General features: G+C 40.3%; 1 protein-coding gene across 2 annotated transcripts in view; it reads left to right on the forward strand.

Moving 5' to 3' along the window:
- The window catches only part of sos2 (son of sevenless homolog 2), a 33,856-nt gene that overhangs the window by 14,846 nt on the left and 2,387 nt on the right, over positions 1–16,623 (forward strand). For both annotated transcript variants that reach the window (XM_083924952.1, XM_083924953.1), the window contains exons 5-20: positions 17–223; positions 2,890–3,033; positions 3,950–4,060; positions 7,961–8,059; positions 8,815–8,942; positions 9,187–9,842; positions 9,985–10,066; positions 10,232–10,354; positions 12,601–12,713; positions 12,815–13,037; positions 13,204–13,323; positions 13,436–13,598; positions 14,769–14,886; positions 15,046–15,218; positions 15,309–15,425; positions 16,157–16,421. In XM_083924952.1, the coding sequence (XP_083781078.1) occupies positions 17–223; positions 2,890–3,033; positions 3,950–4,060; positions 7,961–8,059; positions 8,815–8,942; positions 9,187–9,842; positions 9,985–10,066; positions 10,232–10,354; positions 12,601–12,713; positions 12,815–13,037; positions 13,204–13,323; positions 13,436–13,598; positions 14,769–14,886; positions 15,046–15,218; positions 15,309–15,425; positions 16,157–16,421 (2,842 nt within the window). The remainder of the gene's footprint in view (positions 1–16; positions 224–2,889; positions 3,034–3,949; positions 4,061–7,960; positions 8,060–8,814; positions 8,943–9,186; positions 9,843–9,984; positions 10,067–10,231; positions 10,355–12,600; positions 12,714–12,814; positions 13,038–13,203; positions 13,324–13,435; positions 13,599–14,768; positions 14,887–15,045; positions 15,219–15,308; positions 15,426–16,156; positions 16,422–16,623) is intronic.

Consider the following 16,623-nt stretch of genomic DNA (forward strand, 5'->3'; position numbering starts at 1 on the left):
TGCTGGTTGTTTCCAGGTGTTGATGGACATGTTTGATCAAGAGGAGGACATCGGCTTGATGTCTCAGTGCACAGAGGAGCCGTCGTCCTCTGGGGAGCTCACATATGACGACCTGGTGAGGCTTGAAATCGCAGAGGAGCGGCAGTACCTGCGAGAGCTCGACCTCATCATCAAAGTGTTCCGCCACCACTTCCTGTCCAACACCAAAATCTTCACGGCTCAGGTGAGGAAGACTTAAGACCAAGACAAAATAATTATCTCTCAATAAGCGTTTGATCAAAGCAGGAATAGTTTCAGAAATGTCAGTCATATAAACACGCAGGTGTGCAGAATAACAGATGAAAATACTTGGAATACAGAGTAAACTTTAATCATTACCGTCCTGTTTTCACACACTTGTTTTCCCTGAAAAAGAGTTACATCAACTTCTAAAACCACTGGTTGGCACAGAAGTTAGTATATATTTTCATGGTTTCTATTACATTAATTCTGGTGTTGTGCATAATTTTTCCTTATTTATAAATGTTTAACATATATAAGTAATATATAAGCATATTGTCACAGTAGGAGCACAATTCACTTTTTTACTACATGATAATCAGGGTTTCCCCCACAAAAGTTGTTTTGGCTGGTCTGTCTTTTAAAAAAGGAACTTCACTGAGCCTAAAAGTGGACTAAGGTGGTGCTGAGCAAAACTCGGAGGAGCGGCTTGTCACTAATTTGAGAAAAGCAGGTCCATTTTAAAAGTTGATCCTCATTCACAGACAAACTACACATACTGCGCCGCTACATTCACAACCTTACTGCTAACTTCATACTCTCATCACTCACACACACACACACACGCTCGCTGTCACTGACTGAAAGAGAGGAAATGTCAGTAGCGTGTTTAGAAACTTCACATGTTTAGAGTGGCCTTTTATTGTAAGCAGCCTGAGGCACACCTGTGCAATAATTCAAACAAATCTGTGAACATAATTTGAGAGAAATAGAACTTTTGTGTGCACATAAAAAGTCTTAGATCTTTGATTTCAGCTCATGAAAATTGGAGCAAAAACAAAAGTGTTGTGTTTATATTGTTGTTTAGTGTAGATAAAAAATGAAAATCGTCCCTTCCAAGACGACCCACGAACACCCCACAACAGATTTATTTAACCTAAGAGGTACACAGACCCACTCCAGACTTGTGCTGCTTCAGCTTATAAACAACAAGTCAAGTTTCCAACTAACTGTAAACCTAATTACAAAGTAATTTCAGCCAAATCCTGCGTAAGAACATTTAAAGATTACAGCTGGGGCTCTGTAATCGGCTAACTGGTAATCAGCACCAGGAAACACTTTGAAATACCCAAACAGATTTTACAGTGTTTAGTTATGTTATTATACCTGAAGAAGAAAGAGCACGGCATTTTTCCTCTTTCTCTCCAAGTACTTCATATTGTTTTGATACAATCATGGGAAACCTTCTCTAGTCTAAGGTTTCTCCACGCTGCAGCCAGAGCAAAAAACAAATTATTCTTACATTATCTGAGATTAAAGAAGTTTTTTTGGTGGATGACAGTCGGAGTAATCATCTTGTATGCAGAAGGCCACATCTCACCAGTCTTTGAACAGCCAGTATGTCCAAGCCTGATTTAAAAAAGGCTCAACCATCTCAGGAGGCACCACCCAAGGTCTCTGACTCCTCCAGCTCATATCTGTCACAGGGTTAACCAAAGAAACAAATTGCTAATTACATCGTGTCCAATATGGCAATTAAGTGCTCTGAATTCTCTGAAAAACAAAGGGAAAAGATTGAGTAATGGTAAAGAGTTGAACAGTGAGTCTATGGGTTGAGAAGAAGTGAATGGAAAGTGGGGGCTTAATGGGTCGCTGTGGCTTTGCATATTTTGGGTTGCGTAATTTGCGGTATCATTTGGGTGAGGAGGATAAACCTTTGTGAGGCCCAGTGGAATGCAGAACGTGTAATTATCCTGAGACAGGAACAACATCTGCAGCCCTCGCCAAAATAACCTCAATTATGTCTGTTGAAACGCAGCGTAATCTGAAATTACGTGGGAGATGTCAAGAAAGTGTTACGGTCAAATAATGACAGGACTGAGCTTCTATTCAGACTTTAGCAGTCAATAATCACTTGGTGCTATTTTAGGGATCTTGTCTGCTTGACTAATGATTTCCTCGGGCAAATTGAGCCTGTTGTTGTCTAGAGCTCATTCTCACCACTGTTTTTTTGTTTGTTTACTGCTACACGCTCCAATGGTTAAACACCTTCAGTGTGTTATGCAACCCGGTTATTGTCGGTAAGATTATTTCTAAAACGTCATTTAAAGAGAAAACTTTTTTCTTTTCTCATAAGTGTGACGCTCTGTCTCTCTCAGACAAAGAAACAGGGGTGTTTTATATTTACTTTGTTCACATTTGGAAAAGTTGGCCCCAATAAAAGTCAAGACTCACTGTCTAAATGCTCCAACCGAGAGAGAAAAAGACCAGACCGAGTAATCACGTTATTGCAGCATTATGTTAATGTTATCTCTGATTTTTGACCATATCCAGCTTCGTGTGTGAGTGTGAACGTAGTCTTTTGCATTCTGGAGACAACAAGCCTCCTATCTCTAAAAATCTAAATTGATGTAGCAGAACATGAGACATTTTTTTTTATTTCATGTATTTGTCTTTGTCGTCAAAACCTGGCACCTGCAAAACCCACTATGCAACTCAAATCAAGGCCTGTAAACACACTTTGATAGGTAAAATCAGCGTAGTTCCCCTTTTTAAAAGTAAAAGGAGTCAAGTGGGGTAATTAGGCCGACAGCTCCTTGCTGGTTTAAGGATTCATTCCCGCCTCTCTAACCTTTTAATTAACTTGCCTCTTGTTGTCTTGTTGTGCAGGATGTGGAGGTGATCTTCAGCAACATCCTGGACATCCACGAGCTGACGGTGAAGCTGCTCGGACTGATCGAGGATGCCGTGGAGATGACAGCTGATGGAAGTCCTCATCCACTGGTGGGCAGCTGCTTTGAAGATCTAGCAGAGGTATGCAGAGGCTTTTCTCACCTGGAAACACTGAAAAAGCCCACTAGTTCCACGTGTGTTGCCAGATGTATTAATCAAAGTATGAATTGCTTGAATTGCCAGGTGTACCCGGAACGTTTTTTTTTTTTTTTAGTCAACAGTGCAAAGAAATGTTGACAAAATTACAAAGACGAGATTGAGATTTTACTTAGTTTGATGACACCAAACTCATGAGTTGAGCGCAGAGGTTGCGTTAGACTTTCTCTTTGTCTGTCATTTTGACAGACTGAGTTGTAAAAATGTCATCATATATCTATAATTACCAGTAATTTTAATTTTCAACTTTAATCAGTTAATCATCCTTCAAAATGTTGTTATTGTTACAAAACAACACACCTTTAAATGTCAGAAAATATTTGGTTAACGTGTCCTTTGGTTGAGCATTACATTCCTGAGCTGAAAAACTATATTAGGTGGTATCTGATGTATGGCTTTGAGTTAATAATGTTAAAAATGTCCCATCTTTATGGTGCCTTTGAATGCATCATTCCAGCAGACTTTTCAGCCAGTCCAAGACTTTCAATGGCATTTTAGAAGCTCACTGTTAAAAAGAAGAAATAATAAATACACAACACATTTATTATTCCTTTTTATTTCATTTTATGCTGGAAAATCTCTTTGAGTGACACTTCTTTTAATGAGAACACTTTACTATTTAATAATTGTGTAGATGGCTAATGAAAAAAAATGAGATCTTTTACTGTTGCAGAATGTACTTTCTGTAAACCAGTTTAAAAATGTTGAATAGTGTAATTTATAAGCTATTTAACTGATGGCTGATTAGGAAATTAGCTTGTGTCTGAGTATCTTCATCGTCGGGTAAGATTATTGTCAGGTGTCGATGTTCTCTGTGGAGTAATTCTCTCCACGTCTACAGGAGCAGGCGTTTGACCCCTACGAGACCTTGTCTCAGGATATCCTCAGTAAGGATTTCCACGAGCACTTCAACAACCTGATGGCACGGTCGACCGCCGGCCTCTACTTCCAGGTAAGATGTTTGACATGTTTGCCCCTTATCCAACATGTAAGTCTTAATTTGTGTGATTTGTGTTTAAATGTTTTTTTTCATTTTATTTATTTTGTTATTTTGTTTTGTGTTTGTGTGTGCTTTATATTATCATTATTTGTTTTTAATTTTTTTGTGTTGGTTAAATGTACTTGCATCATCAAAAGAAAGAGAGAAGAAGACATCGATCTGGGCATGTTTGGGATATGCAGAAAAGTGTAAAACAAAGAAGAGGGGGAGAGAAACAAAAAGCAGTATTCTCTGATTGGGATTTTCCATCCTTTGGGATATATCACTTATAATCTTCAAGACTAATACAGAATTTGAACAAAAAATTCAAATTCAAAGAAGCAGCAGGAAATATTCAAAAGAAGATGTAGAGAAACTTTAGCATCACTGATGTGTTTGGAAGTAATTATCATATCTCCTGTTAAATGAAATTATTAACAGTATATAATATTTTAGTATTAAGAACTGTGTTTTTATATCGTTCTTAATTTTTTACATTATAATTTAATTTCCATCCTATGGGTGTTAAAATTCACTTTTCTGGCGTTGTATTTCCCACTCCCGTCTTTCCTGTCATTCTCAAATGTAAACTTTCTTATTAAACATAAATGCCGTAAACCTGAAAAGGAGGGGTTATTTTTTAATATGAATGTACACGTAGGTCATTTATGTGTTTACACCAAGCAAACAGTGCTTGAATATTTGTTCCTGTTTTTCTTTGAAGTGAACCTGGTGGAATTCCTCCAAAAATCGTAGGGCATGTCATGACATATTCAGCGTCCTGTGTACAGTTTATTCACTGCTGCCGCATTGTTTTATTTGGACATTCCTCACAAGAATAGCATTGAATTATGCTCAGTGGGGTGCAGTTTGGCAGCCTTTGAAGATGAAATATTTGCTGGTGTTTTCTCAGGCCAAACACCAGCGAGTCCGACCGCTCACATGAAGCACATGAAGCTTTAAACTCAGAGCAATGTTTACTGTACAAGGTGGTTTTCTGCTGTCTTTCTCACGGTTTTAAACACCAAATCTGTTGTTTTATCGACCAAATATTAACATCTTATGTTAATAGACCTACTGCATATCTTCCTGCTCCGTTAGTTTTGTAGTAAAGTCATAAATGCTGCTGCTGACTGGCCGTCCTGCAGCCCTACTGTACCTTAAGTTGAGGCCTCTCTGTGTTTACCCTCAGACCACCGTTTAGATCAACACCGATGGCACTGTCCTCCGATTACCCACCCCACTGTTTATTTTCATTTACTCATTGTATGAGAGTGGAGGAAAGGGCACAGGAGTTTAAAATAACACTTTATTTTTACGCTGTATTGATAGCCCCAAGGTATTCATTTAAAAACACCTTGCACTGTTTTAATGTTTTTCTTAAAAGCCATAGAACTGTATGAGCATGTTGCCTCAGCCTGGCTCTTTGAGTAACAACATTTATTTATTTATTTATTCTGTATAAATCTGATAAATTGATCCATCGATCGACAAAATTTTTTGAAACAGTTTTGAAAAACAATAAATCCTTTCAGTCATTCTTTTAAGCAAAAAAAGTCTGTTTCAGCTTCTAAAATGCGTTCGTGCATGCGTGCCCATCAGTGGTGGTCCCAGGGGCAGATGGTGTAATGGTGTGTCTCTACCAGCCTCCCCAACACACACACCTTCCACTCCTTTTTCATCAGACTGCTCCTGCTTCTGTTTCTGCAACGTTGGCTGATCTTTTTTTAGCATCTCTCACTTTTAGTTTCATCTCTGACCTACCGGCTTTTCGTCTCCTCGTCTCTTCACCGATTTTGTACGAACATGGACCATTAAATGCACGCTGTCATCCACAGCACACATATATATATATATATATATATGTATGAATGCACACATGTTACCGCGTTTGCTATAATGTGGATCGAACCCCTCCTGGCAGTATCATCATCATCATCAGTGCTTCTGCTCTGCCTCTTCAGCTCTTGTCTCATTGCATGTACTTCATCTTTCTCACTCCATCCTTCTTGACCCCCCCCCTCCCTGCTCTCTGTCAGATAGATGTGTCTGTCGAGCACTCAGCCCCTGTACTCTGCAGCGTCTGGTATTGTGGGTAAATTACATCGCCTTTTTAAAAATAGAACAGGCGGCTACACTGCGGGCCATTTTTCTCCCTGGGAGGAGGAGGAGGGGGCTGGTGGCCCGAGGCGCGTTTCATGTTGAAAATAAGCTTTGAATTAAGACGGCAAAAGACCCACGACATGGGTCCAAGCAGCGCTGCACCTCTGAAATTGGAACATGTTGTTCTCATAGTCGTTCTGTACCGACTTCTTACTGCACTTTGTGTTTATATATAGGTTGCTACCACAATGATGCACGCTCCTGTAGAGACTCGTTTTACTTTATTTCCAGTTTACCTGCTCAAATCAGATTTACAAGTAGCCCTTGACATTAAGATCACTTTGAAATGTGTGTGTGGTTTGAAGGAGAGCTCATGGATTTAAACAATATTCAAGAGCAATAAAAGATGCTTGACATATCAATACCACCATCATATCAGGTATTCATATTAAGCTGGTGTTTCAAAAAAAGTATTTCACTATTGATTCATCTGCTAATTTTTGCGTGGATTAATTGTTTGGCCTATATAATGTCAGAAAATATTGAGAAATGTCAGTTTCTGTTCCTCAAAGTCCAGGGTGATGCATTTAAATGTCTTGGCATGTCAGTCCAAAACCTTAATATTTTCAGTTTAATGTGATATAAAACACAGAAAAGCAGGTCATCCCCATATGTGAGAGGCTGAAAACAGCCTTTTCTACCATTTTGGCATGAAAAATGACATTTGTTGAACCAAAGCACACACTTGAATGCACAGTACCAGCATTGCACCCAATCAAGCTGAATACATAGTGCTGATTATGATACTTCTAAATGTATTGCCCTAATGCACGCAGACAATTTGTAAACCTGCAGGATGCTGACATATCAATAACGATAATGATCTAAACTTAGGTCATTGTTCCCCTGGCTGTCCATCAGTGTGCGTCAGGCAGCTGATGTCTTTTTCTTTTCCATGCACACAGACCCTCTTCGTCTCCTCCCCTCCCCACGCAGACAGTGCAGCCGCTGCTGTGGAGTCTGAGTAGTAGAGCGTATTGATTCTGAGTCGTCTATCAGGGGAACGGGAGATTTAAATGGATACTATGACGGCCTCCTCTCCGGTTACCCTGAAGCCTTTACTCGGTCAACCGCTTCTCCCCTCCCTTCATCCTCCATCACTTGTCACCCTGCAGCCTCTTGGTTTCATTTATATTCTGAAACACACACATTTAAATTGTCCTTGTCTCACAGTCCTCTTCTTTTTGTCATTTGTAGTGAGAAAAAACCCTTTTCCTGGTTCTGAATTGATTGTTTTTTTGGACATCTGGAATACATTTTGTAGCTTTTATGTTTGTGTATGGCAGTTGTGATCACTTTTTAATCATTGACATCATGGCAGACGTTGTGAGCATGTGAATAAAACTAGATGCATATTTACAATGGCTTCGCCTGGGAAAAACACAAAACACAAGCTGTAGACAGGTTTAAACACATCCAACTGATAATTTGGAAGTGAAAATGAAAGTAAAGTTTAAAGTTTCATGAAAATGTGTATGGTTGGTTTGTATCTTGAATGAGAAAAGACGTTTTGTTTTTGTTTATTTTTTGGGGAAAAATCATTTTATTTTTAATGAAATCACACGTGGATCTTGGATCTTTTTTCCAATGAATGCATGAACTCTGGGATTGGAAACGTTTTCTAAATGAGCCTCTGGATCACATGCTGTCGGTTCAGATCTGTTAATAATGTCCAACACTAACAGTTCTTATGTGTCTTTGTGTCTCCAGTCAGTTGCAGAAGGCTTTAAAGAAGCAGTTCAGTATGTCCTTCCACAGCTGATGATGGTCCCAGTATACCACTGTATGCACTACTTTGAGCTACTACAGGTATGCCCTGACGCACGGACCGGTTATTCAAACATACGATTTTTAACAATAGTATATACATTATGGTATATTGTACTACTATGCTATATATACATATATTGTTTTATATTTTGCTGATCACATACTTGGTTAGTGGTTAATAAACATTAGTTACAGGTTTACAATATTACAGTTGATAGTTGCTGAGATCACAAAGTCTGTCTCTGTACAATTTCCATTTATTTCAGGGGCCTGTGATCGACATGAGAAGATATCAGCTGCTTATTTAACACAATCAGTTACATTTATATCAACACAATTTTATTACTGAGCTCTTACAGACATTTCAGAGAAAATCAAACTATTCTTTTTAATTAAAAAAAGGATAAATATAAACTAGGAATTTCAAAATATAGGCTCATCTTAAAGATAAGTGTATCGTTACACCCCTAATAAACTACTTATAAACGTAATCTACGAAGAAGCAATGGGGCATATTTGATGTTTGCTTAGCACTTACCTTTATTATATTTCTCTGAATATTATCTAAATATCACAACACAGAATTTAAGTTCATGTTAGGCTACATAATATATTTTAATATCAACTCTTTTCTTATCGTTCTATATCTTGTTGCTATTTAACCCTGTTGTAATATTGTAGTGCAGCTTTTGTGTTAAGGTTTTTGAAAGAAAAGCTCCATTTTTTTCCGTGAGAAACTTCTATCTGTTTTGATATAGCAACATGATGTGTGTCTTTTTCTGCCATTTTTACAGCAACTTCAGGAGCGCAGTCTAGACCAAGATGACCGAGAATGTCTGAAACAGGCGATCACAGCGCTGCTTAACCTTCAGTGTAGCGTGGAGCGCATCTATGCCAAGCACCAGCCTCGCCGTAAACCCGGGTACGCCTCCTTTACCTGTTTATATAATAATGAATAATGAATATTCATTATCTTATTCTGTCTATATGTTATCGAACAAATGGCAGAAATTAGTTCCAAATTTGTTTTACAAGTCAGTTCTCAGTTAAACCGTTGTATCACAAACATGTTGCACTGTTAGATGGGTTATTTCAGTGGTTTAATGTTTAATTTATGGGTTGAGCACTTCAATTTTCTGACTCTAAACTTCACTACTCCCTCACAGCGAGCCCATGTACCGCCTGTACAGCAGACAGGTTCGTAGCAAACAACTAGCCATCAAACGCATGAATGAGATTCAGAAGAGCATTGACGGCTGGGAGGGAAAAGACATCGGTCAGTGCTGCAGTGAGTTCATCCTGGAGGGGCCACTTTTACGAGCCGGCGCCAAGCATGAGAGGCACAACTTCCTGTTTGACGGCCTAATGATAAGTTGCAAGGCCAATCAGAGTTCACGGCTCCCGGGTTCGGGCAGCGGGGCGGAGTACCGTCTGAAGGAGAAGTTTGTGTTGAGGAAGATCCGCATCGTGGATCGCGAGGACTCTGCAGAGCTGCGGCACGCCTTTGAACTGATAGGAAAAGATGAAAATTGTGCCGTTTTCTGTGCACGGACAGCAGAGGACAAGGCAGCGTGGATGGCGGGGCTGGTGACGCTGCAGTACCGCTCCACTTTGGATCGCATGTTGGACACGGTGCTGCAGCACGAGGAACAGGCGCATCCTCTAAGACTTCCCTCCCCGGAGGTTTACCGCTTTGCTGTGCAGGACTCTGAGGAGAATATTGTGTTTGAGGACAAAGTGCAGAGCAAAACAGGCATCCCCATCATTAAGGCCGGCACAGTGGTCAAGCTCATAGAGAGGCTCACCTACCACATGTATGCTGGTAAGCTGCTGCCGTAGATCTTCTTTGGAGAGACATTTTAAATATCTATCTAATAATTACTTGGCTCACTCAAATGTTTGTTTTGCAAATATGCATTGTGATGTCAATTGTCTGTTATCTAATCCGTTTCATCTGTTTGTAGATCCTAACTTTGTGCGCACGTTTCTTACCACATACCGATCATTCTGCAAACCACAAGAGCTCCTCACCCTGCTGATAGACAGGTACGGGTTAACCACAGCAGTGTTTTCATTGATGCGGTTGTTTAATGTTTTCTTGTTTCATTCGTCATCGCATACAGAATACATCTCAGTGCTGTGCTGTTGTGGGTGCCCTGGCATCTTGAAATACAGTATCTATATCACATCTCTGATTTTTATTTTTCTCAGGATTGAGATCCCTGAGCCAGAACCGACTGAGGAAGACCGGCAGGCGCTCTGGAACGGCGACCAGCCAATGGCGGCCGAGCTCCAGAGATTCCGGAAGGAATACGTGCAGCCAGTTCAACTCAGGTACGACGACCGTCCAATCACAGCTAATTCAGCTGATCGTTTTCTGTAAGGCTCGACAAAGAGGAAGAGAAATGACTGCAAGAAGAGCAAAACTTGCTTTGATAATACCAGCTCGAAATATCATCATGACTAGGGATGTCAGGATTGACAGATTTTGCCATGACCGCGCTTAGTATATGTAAGAATTGTAGAAACTACGATATCAATTGTGTTTGTGCATTACTGCTTTGTTGCCCTGTGTGTTTGTTTTGTGTATGAAATAGTCGTGCCACTCACCTCAAGTGTCAGAGGGAACTGACATTCCATCTTTATATTTATATAAAAAAACTGTCTTAAATCTGCAGTGTGACCAGAATAGTTTAAACTCCGCTTCGGTAGTTCACAACGTGTTCCTGTTTATTATCTGAATCCACATCAGCTTGAAATATTCTCCTGATTCACATTTCTCTTCCTAATAGCTTCCGTTGGAGACACAATTGTAGTGTTTTTGAACCATTGACACGTGCAGTCTACGTTCCTGAATGTGACTACTCAGCACGCTGATATCGAAAGAATATTATGACAGGAAATGCAAAACTTCTGTTTAGTTGCATTCCAGTGATCTCATGGTGCTATAGTTTGCAGTATTTCTAGCTTATTATATGTTAATTCAAAGATAATGTCAAAGATTCCTCTGAATACCACTAGAGGGGTTCTAGTTTTTGTCTTGTTTGAAAAAGTTAATAAAGCAGTACATTCCTAAAATATTTTATTTTTTTAAAGGCACCAAGGGACAAAATATGTCAACTGGAATTGTGGGCTCAAATGAAAGTTAAACTCAAACTTTTATAAGCAGATAATGGGTTACCAAATAATGATTTGTTCCCTTGAGTTTCTAAACTTGTAGCTTAAATTTAAAAAGATGTTCTAACATCTTTAGTTGCTTTCTTGTATTTCCTGACAAGGCTTTTCAAAATACCACAAAAGATGTCGTGTCGCTTTGTCTTCTCCTGTTGTTGTGTGGCTCTGATACACTCTCCTGTGAAGGCCTGAATGTTCTCCGTGAGCCACAGAATTACTTTTGTTTTAGACTTTGCATCCTTATAAGGAGGAACAGGGTCAGGAATAATCCCGTAAGTACCATTAAAAACTGAGAGCTTCTCGGTATCCGACTGCTGTAGTTAAGAGCAGCTGCAATAAAATCCTTTTCAACTTTAGTCACAGTTAAAACACAAGTGGGCAGTTTCTTTACTTTGTTTGCTGACATCTTTGAGTGTCTGCAACAAATACACATTATTAACAATCCTACAGGGTTTTAGCGTACTGTAGATCGGGACAAAAATGAAAAGAAACTGTCTTTTTGGGGTTTGGGTGGTCTATTGTTATAAACATTGTAATGCGGTCCAACTGTTTATTATAAATCCATGATACTCAAAGCAGGTGAAAATACCTCTTCAGGCACTTCTTTTGCCCTTTAAAGCACAAAACTTCTCATTCTATTTTTAAATACTCTTTAAAAGAGTTAACCAACATGGCTAAGTATACACGCTGGCCACCAGCCAAAAACTGTCCACTTAAGGGCTTTGTTTGCTGAAAGTCTCGATTCTCCTGACCTCTGTGCCAGGTAACCTACTATTATTTAGATTTTTCCTGTGGAAAATACAAGTTTGGGTGGTGGGATTTCTCAAACACTAAATTACTTTTATTTCAGTAAAATAGTAATAACACAGTGTAAAAAGTGCTGACATGCCGTGGTGACAGTGTGTTTTCAGCTTGTCTCTCTCCGTTTGTGTATGTTTTGTAGGAGAAAGAGAGAGCATGCACATGCATTGATATATGATTTGGGGATTTGGGGAGGCCCTAATCACTGCACCTTGTCAGGGGTCCAGCCATTTTTTGTGGCCAATTCCTGCCCCCTGGTAGTTGAATGGTTGCAGTGCATGGCACACAACGTTAATGTTTATGGTTCGATTTCATCCGAGCACTTGGGTTGCATGTCCTACACCCTTTCTTTGCCTCTGTTTCCTGTTGGCCTCTTCACTAAAGTGTCCAATAAAGGCAAACTGCCAAAAAATTATCTTGAAATATAAATATGTCCCACCTCTTTACAGGGTGGAAATGTTTGTTTCCTTTTTTGTTTCAATTGTACTTAAATAGGCACAGTTTTCTGAAGGTCCTTTCAAATACTTGCAGCTAAAAGTAATAAAATATGTGTGAAAGACAAAACACGCAATGGTTAATACTGTAAACATGTCTTTGCTTCACAGGGTTCTCAACGTTTTCCGTCAGTGGGTCGAACATCATTTTTACGACTTTGAGAACGATCCGGAGCTGAGAAGTCGACTAGAGGAGTACATCACCAGCAAAATTCAGCTGCGAGGTCAGAACCACGTCCACACAGCTTATTCCTCTGCTTCTCTAAAACATAGTCTAAAAAGCTTCGATATACAACAGGTTTTATGCATTTTGTTTCCTTTTTAGGCAAGTCTATGAGAAAGTGGGTTGAGTCCATCAATAAGATCATCAAGAGGAAGATGCAGACGCAGTCTAATGGCGTTAGCCACAACATCACCTTCGAGAGCCCGCCTCCTCCAATCGAGTGGCACATCTGCAGAGCGGGCCAAGTGGACTCGTTTGACCTCATGACCCTTCATCCTATAGAGATCGCCCGTCAGCTGACTCTGCTTGAATCAGAGCTCTACAGGTGAGTCACTGTGACAGAGCAGTGGATGAAGACTCAGTTTGTTAGACAGATAAATAAAACGTCCTGGGCCTTTGCTAGAGTGAAGGTATCAGCGTGTTCAAGTTTGGATCAAGTTGTTGTTGTTTCCTTGCCTGTCTGAAAAATTAAAACTCCACTTCCTCCACAGAGCTGTCCGGCCATCCGAGCTGGTCGGCAGCGTCTGGACCAAAGAAGACAAAGAGAAGAACTCCCCTAACTTGCTCCGCATGATCCGCCACACCACCAACCTCACATTGTGGTTTGAGAAGTGAGTCCAAGGATTCAAATATTTTGTTCACAATAAAATGCAGAGTTGGTTTTAGAGTAAAAACAAGTATTTGTATGCTGTAACTGTGTGTTTGTGTGTGTGTCGTTCTCAGGTGCATCGTAGAGACAATGAACCTGGAAGAGAGGGTGGCGGTGTTATCACGGGTCATAGAGATTCTGCAGGTTTTCCAGGAGCTCAACAACTTTAACGGTGTGCTAGAGGTGGTCAGTGCCATCAACTCTGTCCCGGTCTACAGGCTCGACCACACCTTCGAGGTCAGTAAAACTATTAAAGCAATCTCAGGACTCTAGACTGCGACCACAATTTTAGAGTGTGTGACTGAGTTTCAAATCTGGTCGCACATGCAGATTTGGATATCAATATGTAAGTGGCTAAACAGCAACAGAGTGACCGATAAGACAAGAACAATATGTAAGCACCGTCAGCACCGTAACACAAACACACGTAACACTTAAGCCACCGCGGCTTCTCTAACATCAGGCTACAAGTGGCGCTGGGACGGCAGCTCCCGAGCCGAGTGACATCAGACATTTACCGTAAGTGAGTACCGTAGGCTACACTGCGGCTAACACCACCACAGCTGTCTGCTAAAATCAACCACCCCTGTAAAGAAAATACTGACATATTTAAATGGTGTTAAAATCTCATCGCGTTCTTGTGGACATAATATCGTGTAGCGATCTGTCGTGTCTCGTCTCGTGAGTTGAGGGTCTCGTCACAACCCTTACTCTGAATGTATGCTATATATGTTTTTAATATTGTACTGACATGACAGTGATGGTGCTGTCGGTTTACCTTCTATGTTCTCTTGAACAATGAAATTCCACAAATGAATCAAAGAGACACGCTTGCATCTCAAGAAGCTGCGGTGTTGAAAAAAGTTGTATAAAGTTGGAAACATAGAAATGAAAAAAATCAAGAGTGGAGTTAAAAAGAAGTGTTCTTAGCACCTCTGTAGCCCGCTCCTCAGCTTTGCTCTAGGTTTAAAGCTGGAGGCTACATTAGCGGCTACTAGCATAACACACCCGAACTGGACATTTTGATTTAATTGGGCATGAAGAGTCTTAAGATATTAAAACTAAATTTAAGTGTAGCAAAAATGCTTATTATTTTATTGAAATCTTGTTGTTTTAGTCATGTACACTTTACAGCATTATGTAAGCCTTACCTTAATGGCTTTGAGATTAAATTCAATTCACATTTATGTTTCACAACTAGCAAAAAAAGTTATTTGTATCTAGCTATCCTTACTACACTGTTGGCATGTTAACATGCTGACGTTAGGGCTTTTTCAGCCTGCTGAATAAACCCGGCCACAATAATGAACAGTTGCAAAACATCAGATGTTTATTGTTTCGACATGGATTCTAATCTTAAACTGGTGAAGATAATTAAGGGACTTTTACTCCCTCCTGCACCCTCAGGCAATACCAGAGAGGAAAAAGAAAATCCTGGAAGAAGCAGTGGAGCTGAGCCAGGACCACTTTAAGAAATACTTGGCTAAACTCAAGTCAATAAACCCACCCTGCGTGCCTTTCTTTGGTAAGTCTTCTACTGTGTTTCTATGGATCCACTACAAGTGAAATGACCTGAGACAAATAAATATGTGTATATAACATCCTGTAGTTTTAAGTTACCGCATGTCAACATTTCCATCTGTGTCATTCTGTTGACCTCCATCAAACTCATCTTCACCCTCAGGTATCTATTTAACCAACATCCTGAAGACGGAGGAAGGAAACCCAGACTTCCTCAAACGCCACGGCAAGGAGCTGATCAACTTCAGCAAAAGGAGGAAAGTGGCTGAAATCACAGGAGAGATCCAGCAGTATCAGAACCAGCCCTACTGTCTGAAGGTTGAGCACGAAATCAGGGTGAGCGCTCCCTCTTACCGTTTTCTCTTTTGGTCTTTTTAACGTTTCGTAAATCCTGAACTCAAAACATGTCCTTTTTTTGTTGCGCAGAGGTTCTTTGAGAACCTGAACCCGATGGGCAACAGGAGTGAGAAGGAGTTTGCCGACTACCTGTTCAAAACGTCTCTGGACATTGAGCCACGGAACTGCAGGCAGGCCCCCCGATTTGTAAGTCTTTAGACTGCCCTGTTTTGTCCCAAATACACATTTACATTCAAAACTGTTTAATAGCAATGTTTTCTATGTTATTAAGCAGTGTGTCTCTGTAGCAGCTGGAATGAGGAAAGGGCCTGAAATCTGCACTAGGCAGCTTTACTTTGTGACCACTCTAAAAGGCTTCAAGGGCCAACTGTTCAGACTTCAGTACCTTCAGTTTAACTGTCAATCAGTCAAATTTAAGCTGCATTCTTAGTGGTTTCAAGATTTAATTTGCCCCCAATTTTTCAATAACTTATTTGTGCTCATTTAAAAACATTAAAATTGACAATGTCCTATTACTCTAAATAATCCACAGATTTCACTGGGATCAGTTTTCATAGGGACTGTTTTTTTTGTTATCAAGTTGTTCTAAGGGACAATTTAAGAAATAGATAATATTTTAAACCATGTTTTAACTCACTTTTTGTTGGGAGAGATGTGGACAAACCCAAAAGTAGAAAAGTAGGGTGACTCTACAGGGTACTCTTCTGTAATGAAGCCAGACATACACAATTAGTGGGTCAAACTGGTGAATTTCTGGGGATATCTTGCCCCCTGCAGTGTAAACATTTTACCCCCAAAGCCTTTTAAGTCATATTTATGGAGGTAAGACACATTTTGCCATTGGAGCAATATGTTCTTTCTCAGAAAAAAATAGAAAAGGTTGTATTGGTGATAAATTTCTGTCTCTTGTCGTGCAGCCCAGGAAGACCATGTACAATCTGAAATCCCCGGGGATCCGGCCTGTGCGAACGTCTACCTCTGGCACCCTGAAGGGCCACCCCGTCCCCCTGGAGAGGGAGCCCCCACATAAGATCACCTTCCGGAGTATTGCCGAGACTGAGCCGGAAACACCGGCATCCGCCTCGGTGCCCACCTCCCCGAACACGCCGACCCCTCCACAGTCAGCCTCCTCCGACCTCAGCTCAGTCTTCATGGACCACGATCTCAGCAGCTCCTATGGCGGTGAGTGCAGCTGACACTCGAATCCTGCAGAAATCTCACTTTCCTTTCTCTTCTTGAAAATCAGGGAACGATCTGTATGCCGGCAGTATCTGCGTCATATTTGCATAATGTTTTTTTTTTTTTTTAAATGACAAAGGAGTGATCCAGTCAAGAGTTTGAGGTCTGTAGAGAAGTAAGAAATAGAAAAATAGAGATTAAGATT

This window comes from Echiichthys vipera (assembly GCF_963691815.1).
Source record: "Echiichthys vipera genome assembly, chromosome: 12".
Lineage (NCBI taxonomy): Eukaryota > Metazoa > Chordata > Actinopteri > Perciformes > Trachinidae > Echiichthys > Echiichthys vipera.